This window comes from Sus scrofa, chromosome 7 (genome assembly GCF_000003025.6).
Source record: "Sus scrofa isolate TJ Tabasco breed Duroc chromosome 7, Sscrofa11.1, whole genome shotgun sequence".
Classification (NCBI taxonomy): Eukaryota; Metazoa; Chordata; class Mammalia; order Artiodactyla; family Suidae; genus Sus; species Sus scrofa.
The window spans coordinates 21354218-21367681 of NC_010449.5; the positions used below are offsets into that span (position 1 = coordinate 21354218).

The window sequence follows — 13464 nt, forward strand, 5'->3', positions numbered from 1 at the left end:
GTTTTATGTACCAACAGTTTGATTCTTTTTTTTCTGAGGTTTTATCCAGCACCATATTCTTAAGATCCCAACTTTTCTATTGCAATTATTCATAGAATTTATACTACTTTATCTCAATATATTCTTCAATATTCATGATATGTTGAATTTTGGAGAACCAATATAACGGTAATAAACAGCATATAAGGCATGTGGTTTATATCTTCACTGAATTCTTAGTGATACTATATCCTCAAATTATGAATCACACACTTGATGTAGAATAAGTCACTATGAACCATATCCATAGAAGCCTGTATTAGCAATGTAATAAACGTGGCTCTTAAAAATCAATCAGGGCTTCCAATATTTCACATGGGTAAATTAAGGTCTAAAGAGGTAGAGCAACTTACCCCAAAGTAAGTAATAGACCTATTTTGTAAGAGAGACAAGATTAGAATCCATGACTTCCAAAACTCAGAAATGTGTGCTCTCCACTAAACTATATGGTCACTCTAGGTAGTTAAGAGTTTTCATGATCCTTCTTCTGTTTCCTTTGGAGGGATCTGCATACTAGCCAAACTCCCAAGGCATTCAGAGAATTTCTCTCCAGTGTAAAGTTTTTGTTAATCAAATGAGGAGTTTTGTCTACAGGTTTTTCTACACTCAGAATGTATTTTTGCCTTTCCTCCACTATGAATTTTCTCGTGTTTTTGTGGTCTGGTTAAAGGCTTTCCCACATCCGTTACATTTGTAGAGTTTTTCTTCAGTATGAGTTTCCTGATGTTTTCTAAGGTCTGTCCTCCTGCTGAAAGCCCTGCCACATTTATTACATTCGTAAGGTTTCTCTCCAGTATGAATGATCTGATGTTGAATAAGGCCTGATCAGTAACTAAAGACTTTTCCACATTCATTACACTTATAAGATTTTTCACTAGTATGAGTTTTTTTGGTGATTTGTGAGGTTTGTACTCTGACTGAAGGCTTTTCCACATACATTTATAGGGTTTATCTCCCTCCAGTGAGAGTTCTCTGATGTTGAATAAGTGCCGATTGATTACTGAAGGCTTTTCCACAGTCATTGCATTTGAAGGGCTTCTCACCAGTATGAATTCTCTTATGCTGAATAAGGGCTGAACAGAAACTGAAAGCTTTCCCACAATCCTTACATTCATAGGGCTTCTCTCCAATGTGGGTTCTCTTATGCAGAATATGCCCAGAACACTAAAAGCTTTTCCGCATTCATTACATTTGCAAGGTTTTTCTCCAGTATGAACTCTCATGTGTTGTATAAGGAATTAACTCTCATGTGTTGTATAAGGAATGAACTCTGGGTAAAAGTTTTCCCACATTCCTTACAAATATATGGCTTCTCTCCTGAATGATGTCTCTGATGTTGAGTAAGGTATTTACTTCTGCTGAAGGCTTTCCCACATTCCTTACATTCAAATGGCTTCTCACCAGTATGAGTTCTTTTATGTCGAATAAGAGCTGAGTAGTTACCAAAGGCTGTCCCACATTCATTACATTCATAGGGCTTCTCTCCAGTGTAAGTCCTTTGATGCCGAATAAGGGCTGAACAATCACTGAAGGCATTCCCACATTCATTGCATTTGTATGGTTTCTCTCCAGTACTCATTTTCTGATGTTGAATGAGGTCTGAACAGTAATTGGAAGCTTTACCACTGTCATTACATTCAAAAGGTTTCTCTCCAGTATGTACAATATGATGTTGAATAAGAGCTGAGTGATCACTGAAGGCTTTTCCACATTCATTACATTTGTAGGGCTTTTCTCCTGTGTGAATTCTTTGATGTTGTGTAAGATGTGCACTCTGACTAAAGGTTTTACCACATACATTGCATTCATAAGGTTTCTCTCCAGTATGAATTCTTTGAAGTAAAGTAAGATGTGTGCTTTGGGCAAAAGCCTTTCCACATTCCAGATATTTATATGGTTTTTCACCAGTGCAAATTCTTTGATGCTGAGTAAGGTATGTGCTATGACTCAATGCCTTGCTGCATTCAGTACACTCGTAAGGCCTTTCCCCACTATGAATTCTCTGATGTTGATTAAGGACTGAGCAATAACTGAAGGCCTTCCCACATTCATTGGATTTGTAGGGCTTTTCTCCAGTATGAGTCTTCACATGGTTTGTTAAATGGAAACTCTGGTTAAATTTCTTTCCACATTCGTTCCACGTATAGGGTCATTCTCCAGTATGACTTCCTTGATGTTGAATGAGGGCAGTGTGGTCTCTGAAGGTTTTCTCAAATGCACTACATTCACAAGGTTCCTTTCCATCACATTTATTTGTATAATTAAATCTGAGTTTTGTTTGAACATTTTCCCATGTGTACCACATTCATGGCAATGCTCTTCTATAGAATCACTCTGCTTGAAACAAGTATTTCTCTTTCAATTATTTCCAAATCATTAGATTCTACAGCTCTTTCTTTGGCAGAAATTTTCATGTAGGTGACTATATTTTGTCCCAAATTTTTCTCCTGGCTTATGAGCTAATTCTTAAACTGGCCTCTAGATTTCCAGGTATCTCCCAATATAAACTTTCTCTGTGTAAATTCTTCCACCTTTGTTCCTTGAAATGAACCTTCTTTGAAAATGCCCTGCTGTTCTATTGTTGATTTTGTGGCTCTAGGTCTAGACTTCCCATCTAAAAGATATAATAATACAAATCTACTATAAGTCCAGTTCTGGGAGAAAAGAAACCAGTATATTGGAAATAAAATAATGAAATTGAAAATACTGAGAACACACCATACTGGGAATATAAATAGGTTTAGGTTTAGTAATCTAAAAGAGTATGGAGTGAAAAAGCTGGTGGTGTGAAAAGGTCTGATTCAAGAATAATATAATCAAAGAGGATGAAGCCATTCTGTCAGGTGAGAAGGATTATTAGGGAAAAGGCTGAACTATAGAACTTAGAAGAGAAAAATACGAATTTGAGTAGGGATTAAGAAAAGAAAACTGTTATCAAAGAGAGTCTTTTAGGGAGTCTTCTATGAGAACACTATTCAAGCAACATTTAATAATTTTCTGTTAAAAGGCTATTAAGAGCTATTTAAATTTATTTCAAATGAACTTTCCTATTATATTTGAGAAGGGGGTCTGTTTGGGGAAGGACCCATAAGGTCCTGCTCAACTATAAAGGGGGTGGGATGTAGGAGTTCCTGTTGTGGCTCAGTGGTTAATGAATCTGACTAGGAACCATGAGGTTGCAGGTTTGATTGCTGGCCTTGCTCAGTGGTTTAAGGATCCGGTGTTGCTGTGAGGCCGCAGATGTGGCTCGGATCCCACATTGCTATGGCCCTGGCATAGGCTGGTGGCTACAGCTCCGATTATACCCCTAGCCTGGAAACCTCCATATGCCGTGGGTGTGGCCCAGAAAAGACAAAAAAATTTTTTAATTAAAAAAAAATAAAGGGGTGGGATGTAGAAGCCTGATGGCCCATGTTCTGAATCAAGTAAAAAGAAGAATGTGTAGGAGGTCCCATCGTGGCGCAGTGGTTAACAAATCCGACTAGGAACCATGAGGTTGCGGGTTCGATCCCTAGCTTTGCTCAGCAGGTTAAGGATCCGGCATTGTGGTGAACTGTAGTGTAGGTGCGGTAAGCTGTGGTGTAGTTTGCAGACGCCCCTTGGATCCCTAGGGAGCTTGGATCCCTAGTTGCTGTGGCTCTGGTGTAGGCTGGAGACTACAGCTCCGATTGGACCCCTAGCCTGGGAACCTCCATATGCGGTGGGAGCAGCCCTAGAAAAGGCAAACACACACACACACACACACACACACACACACACACACACACACACACACACCTGTTTTCAGTGTGATGCTTGTATCCTGACATATAAAAAGCAAGCCTTAAACATAAAGGCTTAAATAGATTTTTATTAACTAATATTCCTAACATTCAACTTTCACTTTTCACTTTAACTAGTTTATTATAGCTTCTCCTATGCAAAAAGCCTTTTTTCCTTGTTTTGCCCATCTAATTATTTGCCATACTGTAGAGCCCCACTCAAATTACACTAGTTTTCCTGATCTCCCATAGTATTTACTGTACTGTCCTCACTTCTAATTTTAGCACTTAAAAGCAATCCCTTATTTTTTATCTATTAGCTCATATGTACATATGTTGTTTCTAGAGTTTCACATTTTAGAAGGAAATTCTGATTACTTCCTTAGTTGTATAGCTAATATTTATTGAGTTTATGCCAAGCTGACTCATAATATTAACATAGTTAATTCTCCTAACAATCCTATGAGGTGCATAACAAAATCCCTGTTTCAAGGGAGGTTCAGAATGAATAAATGGGACATCAAAGCGTACTGCCCCACAGAGTACCCTTTAGCAACATGTGGCTACTGAATATTAGAAATATGGCTAGTCAAAACTGATGTTGGCTGAAAGTGTAAAACTCATACCACATTTTGAAGAGTCAGTACAAAAAAAATGTAAAATATCTCATTAACAATTTTTTATATTGATAACATGTTTAAATAATGTTTTAAATGTGGGATTAGGAATTCCCATTGTGGCATAGTGTAAACGAATCCAACTAGTATCTATGAAGATGTGGGTTCTATCTCTAGCCTCCTTCAGTGAGTTAATGATCTGGCATTGCTATGAGCTGTGGTATACATCACAGATGCAGCTGTAGCTGTGGTGTAGGCCAGCAGCTGTAGCTCTGATTCAACCCATAACCTGGGAACTTCCATATGCCACAAGTGTGGCCCTAAAAAGCAAAAAAAAAAAAAAAAAAAAATGTGGGATTAAATAGAAATATTATTAAAAATTAATTTTATCTGATTTTCATTACTTTTTAACATGACTAAAATTTAGTCAGGAAAATGAAATTTACTCATAGAAAATTCTAAATTAAACATGTGGCTTATACTATATTCCTGTTGATCAATACTGGCTTAGAGAGATTAGACATTTTCTCAAGGCTACAGAGTGAGTTAGTGGCAAAGCCAGGACCCAGCGCAGTCAGCTGGGTGTGAGAGTTCACCAACTTTACCACTGGTTCCAAAATTGTGTCAGCATATTCTCCATCACAGAACTCATCAGTCTTTTTTTTTTTTTTTTTTTTTTTTTTTTTTTGCTTTTTGCCTTTTCTAGGGCCACTCCCGTGACATATGGAGGTTTCCAGGCTAAGGGTCCAACTGGAACTGTAGCCACCAGCCTATGCCAGAGCCACAGCAACACGGGATCCGAGCCATGTCTTTGACCTACACCACAGCTCACGGCAACATCAGATCGTTAACCCACTGAGCAAGGCCAGGGATCAAACCTGCAATCTCATGTTCCTAGTCGGATTTGTTAACCACTGAGCCATGACAGGAACTCCCCAGAATCTTTTATATAACAATTCTACTTTGGGAAATTCATACATAAGGAATAGTTCATTGCAGCATTATCTGGAATTGCTGATATATCAGTTGAATCCTCAAAAACTGAAAAGCAAAAAACATAATAACTGAATAAAACTAGAATAGAATATTCAAGGACTGTAATACAACCACAAAAGCTGTAACGTGTGCATAATGTGAATATAAGAAAGAGAAAAGCAAAGTAATATCTGAAACAATAAGGATGTAGAATTCCATGTTAATGTTAGATACCAAGCCACAGATCCAAAAAGCTCAGAGAACATCAAGAAGAATAAGTGCCAAAACCCCCCTATGACTAGGCATATCACTTTTGAATTACAGAAAATCAAAAATAAAGAAAAAATCTGTAAAAAAAATCAGAGGAAAAAAAATTCTCTCTACAGAGAGGAGCAAAAATAGGAATTATAACCAACTTCTCATCAGAAACCAAGTAAGAAGAGAGTGGAGTGAAATCTTCAAGTATTGAGAGTAAAACTCACCAACCTAAAATTCTATACCCTGTGGAATTATCCTTCAAAAGTGAAAGAGAAATAACAGACAAAAATTGAGAAAATACGTTGCCATCAAACCTTGTAAGAAATGTTAAAAATTCTTTAGAGAGAGGAAAATGACATAGGTCAGAAATTTGGATGTATATAAAGAGCATCAAAGAAGGATTAAGTGAAGTTAAAAAATCTTACTATTCTCATTCTTACATGATCTAAACAGATAACAATTTATTTAAAATAATAATAGCTATACTGCATTTGATCATGTATGCTTACATATATATCCCATGTGTGTGAGCTCTGTATTTATATATACATATAAGTAAATGGATGACAGCCATGATACAAGAAATGAGAGGAAGGAATTAGAATTATTTTATTATAAAATATATTACCCATGAAGTGGTACAGTTTTAAATAAAAGTAGACTTGGATTAGTTGTAGATGTATACTGCAAACTCTAGGACAAACACTTAAAAGTTTTTTAAAAAGTATAATTGATTCGTTAAGAAAGAGAAAATAAAATCATATGAATTGCTCAATTAAAACTATAAAAGGCAGAATAGAGTAGATGACAAAATAGGAACAAAGGACAAGGGCAAGAAATAGAAAACAGTAACAAATATGGTATATACTAATCCAACTATATTAAAAATCACTTTGAATGCCAATGGTCTAAATGCGCCAATGAAATGAGATTGTCAGAGTGGATCAAAAAACAAGACTCGACGGTATATTGTCTATAAGAAATCCTTAAAAGACATATACATATCAAAAATAAACGGGAGTTTCCATTGTGGTGCAGCAGGAGGCAAGTCTGACTGGGAACCATGGGGTTGTGGGTTTGATCCCTGGCCTCACTCAAAGGGTTGAAGATCCAGCGTTGCCGTGGGCTGTGGTGTAGGTCACGGATGCAGCTCGGATCCTGGGTTGCTATGGCCATGGCGTAGGCCAGCAGCTATAGCTCCGACTGGACCCCTAGCCTGGGAACCTCCATATCCCGCCAATATGGCCCTAAAAAGGCAGAAAAGACTAAATAAATAAATAAATAAATGGATGGATGGAAAAATATACCATGCTAACAGGTATCAAAAGAAAACAGGAGGAACATATTAACATGTATTAAAAAAAAGTAGGAATTGCAATATCAATTTCAGACAGAGCAGTCAAAATGTGTGGGATTCTAGCCAGGCTAACTAAGAAAAAAGAGAGATGATACCAATTGTTAACATCAGAAACGAAAGAGGGGACATTACTACAGATTTCATGCACATTAAAAAATAAAGGAATACTGTGACAACACAAATTGGATAACCTAGATGAACCAATCCTTTAAAGACAAAATCTACCACAGGAAGTAACAATTTTAATGTGCCTCTATCTCTTAATGAAATTGGATAAATAATTAATAACCTTCCAAAATAGAAAGCACCAGGCCCAAATGGGATCGCTGGAGAATTCTACCAAACATTTAAGAAATAAATTATATCTATTCTCTAAAAACTCTTTCAGAGCTTAGAAGCAAAGGGAATACTTCCTCATTCTATTATGTCAGCATTACCATACCACCAGAACCTAATAAAGACATTTATACGAAAAAAAAAAATTATAGGAGTTCCCATCGTGGCGCAGTGGTTAACAAATCTGACTAGGAACCATGAGGTTGCGGGTTCGATCCCTGGCCTTGCTCAGTGGGTCAAGGATCCGGCATTGCCGCGAGCTGTGGTCTGGGTTCCAGACGTGGCTCGGATCTGGCGTTGCTGTGGCTCTGGTGGCTGGCAGCAACAGCTCCGAATGGACCCCTAGCCTGGGAACCTCTATGTGCCGCAGGCAGCGGCCCTAGAAAAAAAAAAAAAAAAAAGAAAAAATTATTACAGACCAGTATTTCTCATGAACATAGATGTAAAAATTCTCAACAAAATATTAATAAATTGAATCTAACAATATATGAAAAGAATTATAGGAGTTCCCGTGTGGCGCAGTGGTTAACAAATCCGACTAGGAACCATGAGGTTGCGGGTTCGGTCCCTGCCCTTGCTCAGTGGGTTAACGATTCGGCGTTGCCATGAGCTGTGGTGTAGGTTGCAGACGCGGCTCGGATCCCGATTGCTGTGGCTCTGGCGTAGGCCAGTGGCTACAGCTCCGATTCGACCCCTAGCCTAGGAACCTCCATATGCTGCGAGAGCGGCCCAAGAAAAATGGCAAAAAGACAAAAAAAAAAAAAAAAAAAAAAGAATTATACACCACAAATAAGTGGGGTTTATACTAGGTATGCAAGGCTAGTTTCAATTAATGTCATCTATTATATCAACAGCCTAAAAAAGTAAATCAAGTATAACAAAAAAAAAATTTTTTTAAGGCCTAGAAAAGAGAATCTATATGATCACATCAATAGATGAAGAAAAAGCATTTGAAAAAAATTCAACAACCATTTATGATTAAAAACTCTCAATAAACTAAGAATAGAGGGGAACTTTGTCAACTTTATAAAACTATTTTTAAAAAATCTCCAGCTAACATCATACTTGAGAAATTTTCAGCTTCTCCACTAAGCTCAGGTACAAGGCCAGGATGTCCATTCTCACCACTCCTTTTCAAAAATGTATTAAAAGTCCTTTCTGGAGTTCCCACTGTAGTTCAGTGGGCTAAGGATCCAGTGTTGCTGCAGCTGGGAACTTCCATGTGCCGTGGACATGGCCAAAAAAGTGCCCTTTATCTCTATCTGATTTGTTCATAATGTGCTTGCTTCTTTTATTATTCTATGTGCCATCCCATGAAAGGCCACAGACATTGTAGCCTCAGTCCCACATGAACCCTATGCATGGCCAAAGCAGGTTCCAGAGAGCAAGAGCAATAACTTCGTCTCTATCCTAGTACTTACTACCAGTAATGAAATTACCTTTTTGAGTGTATTTCCCTTTACACTCCCGAGGGAGGAATCAAGCTTTATCCATCTTTACATCCCTCATACCAACACTGTACCTAGCATATGGTAGGTGCTTGACAATGTTTGCTGAACTGAAGAACTGTGCTGAAATTTGTATTGGGTTCATAATCCAGTTTTTAACACATTGGATTCACATATTCATTCGGCTCTGTATTAAGGATCTTACAGGTAATGGGATAAAACTAAATCAGGCCCTGTTTCCAAGGTACACTATTATGGGTAAAAGGCTGATACGGAAAAATGGGGTCACTCGAGGTGATCGAGGCTTCAAACATTGTCTCAAACCGACCTCACCATACAGGCCCAGAAGCTTTCTTCCCATCTTCTCACATAATGCTCCTTCCCCTGTGTTCTCCTCTCACCCTTCGAGATGAAGAAAAGGAAAGTGATCTTTCCTCAAATTCAGTCTTCAGACCACTCTCACATTCGATCTTGTCTATTTCTTACCTCTCTCTTATTGCAATGTCGTCACTTCCACCTTGCTGTGTTCTGGCTGCTGTGACATCACAAAGGCTGTTCCCTGTACTACTGCTGGTTGTGTTTCCTTAGTGACCCTGGGCCTCCACCAGACGAGTCCTTGGTCCGGGTTGGGGGTGTCCCCTTATCCAGTTTGTGGCTCTTAGAAAATCGCCTCTGCCCCTCCTTGCACACCCAAGTTTCTGACATTTGGAGGCCAGGCTGGGCCTCGTATTTTATTACCAGGGCCCGCCAGCTGCCATCTCTCTCAGGATAATCGCGTTAGTGCCAAGTTCTTATGCGCAAAAGCTGCCCCAACTCCGTGGCTCTAGAATCCCCGATCCTGCATGGCCTCGAGCCACACAGCAGGTCAGACGGCCTGGAGGGAGCGTCCTGGTTTCCCCAAGCGCCCTTCGGTGGTAGAGACAGCCGCAGGTAAAAAGGTGAACCTCTGTCCCTACCCACAGCCCCGTCCTTCTTTAAGAATAAGGTCCACCCCTGCCAAGCTTTAGAACCTGCAAGGCCTGACCAGGAGCTAGGGGAACCTCAGATTCTCAGCGCACTCCTGGGAGCCAGGACAAAGGGCTCCCTGGTCCCAGAACTACGCCTGCGCGCCTCTAGCCTTGCTGAACCCATTCTCCCCCTGCAGACTACATTTCCCAGGAAAGTGTGCGGCTGATCGGATTCACCCGCAGGGGTGTGCCTGGATCCGCCCCCTGTGATCCTAATTGGGCAGAAATAGGCGTGGCCACAGGGCAGCGGCGGTATCCCGGGGTTTTCCCAGTATCTTCCAAATTTACCTGACATCTCCGCTGTGACAGAGGTTTACGTGAATAATTTGCATGCAGCAAAGTTCTGTATTACAGCACTGACTTTTTTCTAAGTAACCAAAGGACAAAGGCAGGTTCCTATTATCTTTTTACGACTTAAACTACCTATTAAAAAAAAATCACAGTTCACACGAAAATTACTCTCATTTTATAATAACCATAGCCAATGATTATTAAGCACATCCTGTTTACCAGGCACTCTTATTATAAGCACTTTATATGTATGCTCTCATCTAAAAAAGCAAAAATCAGCCCTGCCATTAACCAGACTTAGATGACACTGATAAAGCCAGCCTACGTTTCCCCAAAATCATATTGCAGCTGTAGTGTCATAATGATCCTTTTTAAATACTACTTTCTTAACTATGACACCCCTATCTTTGCCTTGCTACTCCACTTTAAAAAAATACTGAGAAATATGGTTTGCTAAAATCATAGATTGTCAAACTATTTGACATTCTGTAAGGTAAAATGAACATCTCCCTCTTACCTGGAAGATCAGAGCTCTCTCTGACAGAAAAACAATCTCTATTTCCAAACCAGGTGCAGAACTTCAGATACAGCATTTTCAGAAACGACATCATAACTTTGAGATTTCTAATGAAAGAGGTCCCTGAGTTCATTTAAAAATCCAAATTGGGGGGTTCCCATTGTGGCTCAGTGTTTATGGAATCTGATTAGCATCCATGAGGATTCAGGTTCAATCCCTGGCCTTGCTCAGTGGGTTAAGGATTTGGCTTTTCCGTGAGCTGTGGTGTAGGTCGCAGACAGGGATCGCATCTGATGTGGTTGCAGCTGTGGCTGTGTCGTAGGCAGGCAAACTACAGCTCCGATTCCACCCCTAGCCTGGGAACCTCCAGGTGCTGCAGGTGCAGCCCTAAAAAGCAAAAACAAACACAAACAAAAACAACAACAAAAACCCCAAAGCCAAATTGGCCTTGCAGTGAGTCTATCAAAATGCTGCTTCACTCAATCCTACCAAAATCATACCCTTCCTTAAAACCCTACAATAACCCTGGTCCATCCTTTGTGAGATGCCCTATGGTTCTGCTGGTGATACTCTACCTGGTAGCAAGTGAATAAATCCAATTTTGTCGGACTACAGGTTTATCCTTGGTAGTCTTTATCAGATGTTTTGACACATTTTACTTCAAAACAGAAGCTCACAGATGGGAACATTATAATCAAATGATTTTTTTTTTTTTCTTTTTAGGGCCGCACTTGTGGACCCAGGCTATGGGTCCAATCTGAGTTACAGCTGCCGGCCTATGCCACAGCCACAGCCACATCAGATCTGATCCACATCTGCAACCTACACTACAGCTCACGGCAACACCAGATCCTTAACCCACTGAGCGAGGCCAGGGATCAAACCGAAACCTCGGTTCCTAGTCGATTCATTTCCACTGCGCTAGGACGGGAACTCCCTCAAATGATTTTCTAATGAATGACTGAGGTAATTATTATTAATCTCATTTTACAGATGAAGAAATAGGTTCAGAGAGGCTAAGTAACTCACCCAAGGTCACGCACGTGGTTGGGCTACAAGAGCTCATATTGCTAATTGCTGTGTTTTCTGCCCAACTGCTTTCCAAATACTAAGAAACATGCCCAAGATGTTACTTGATCCTGTGATCCTAATTGGGCAGAAATGGGCATGGCCACAGGAGAGCAGCTGTATCCTGGGGTTTTCCCAGTATGGTCCAGATTTACGTGACATCTCCGAGGTGATAGAGGTTCACGTGAATAATTTGTAAATAGCAAATGACAAAACCATGGTCACGATGGTCCTTATATGATCAGTCGAGTTCTTTTCCTACTCTTCCTCATTGTGGTATTTTTTGGATGTGTATATTTGTATGTACACTCTAGCTCATTTGCCAGATTTTGTATAGACTTCTGTATATCAAAGATGGTATCTCTGAGATCCAGGACCCTCATATTTAAAATAGAAAATATACCAGGTGCCATCTGTTGGTAATGTATGGCCTTGATGTTTGTTGTTCATTCTTTCTTTAAACATTTTTTTTTTGTTTTTTTAAATTAAAGTATAGCTGATTTACAGTGTTTCTTGTTCATTCTAACGGTGATGAAAGTTAAGGCAGCTAGTACTGAGACACACAAGTTAGCAATGCACAGAAAAGTACCGTGCCTGGTGTTGAAAAAGGGCTGTTGTGTTTGTGTCACTTAAAATGTCTTAGGCTCTTCAGTTCCTTCCTAAATGGATAAGCCTGAGGAACATCAGTAGATTTAGGGGACTGGCTCTCTACATTTATTGATTCTTGTATCTAATCATGCCTCTCATAGCTTTTGATTAAGAATGGACAGAATTTGAGGCTCACAGGGTATGGTGTTTTCCCACAGTAAATCTTGGAGATTGTTCCCTAGTGGTTCCTAAGGTGGTTGTGAAGATTAAATGATTTAGTAATGTAATGTTGCTAAGTACACAGCTTGACAAATGACACAAGGAGCATCTCAAGGAAATTGGGAATAGTTAAGGGAGAGTTAAATGGAACTCAGAATTAATTATCTAGGACCTCAGTAAAAACTTCCATGACTATTCAAAATAAAGCAAAATAAAAATACAAGCAATCCTACCTGGAAAAATTAGAAAATCACTGTCAAAATAAAACAGGCATGATTAAATTTTGTGACCTTTAATGCTGCAGCAAGAACTGGAAATATGTATATATATGTGCATACAATGTGCATACAATGTGTGTGCAGACCAAAAAGAAATGGATGCTGCTGAACCTAAATCTGGATCCTGTAGATTTGCAAATCTAAATAAAGGTCTAGCTTTACAAACTTCTAAAGAATGTTATAGGTTTTAAAGAAAAAAAATATCTGAAAGAGAAATAATAGAAATTCCCTTTAAATGAAATTTTTTCAAATATTTGTTGATGTATAATTTTTAAGTATACAGGTAAAATGACTTGACAAATGTATACACTTGAGTAACCATCTCTCAAGTGATAAGAGAGATATCTCCCTACAGAAAGTTTCTCTGAGAACTATAAACCATTAATCAAGGAAATTAAAGAGGATTCAAAGAAATGGACAGGTATTCCATGCTCCTGGACTGGAAGAATTAATATCGTTAAAATAGCCATACTACTCAAAGCAATCTACAGATTCAGTGCAATCCCTGTCAAATTACCCAGGACATTTCTCACAGAATTAGAACAGATAATGCTAAAATTTACATGGAAGCATAAAAGACCCAGAATTGCCAAAGCAATCCTGGGGTGGGGGTGGGGGGACAAGCAGGAGGCATAACTCTCTCAGACCTCAGACAATATTAAAAAGCTACAGTAATCAAGTCAAAAAATACAGTTGAATCATAAG

General features: G+C 39.1%; 1 protein-coding gene across 1 annotated transcript in view; it reads right to left on the minus strand.

The window, feature by feature from the left end:
• LOC102159855 (zinc finger protein 2 homolog) overlaps positions 1259 to 13464 on the minus strand; it is a 46913-nt gene continuing 34707 nt past the window's right edge. The window contains 1 exon segment of the mRNA XM_021100027.1: positions 1259 to 2653. Coding sequence (XP_020955686.1) covers positions 1259 to 2344 — 1086 coding nt within the window. The 5' untranslated portion in view covers positions 2345 to 2653.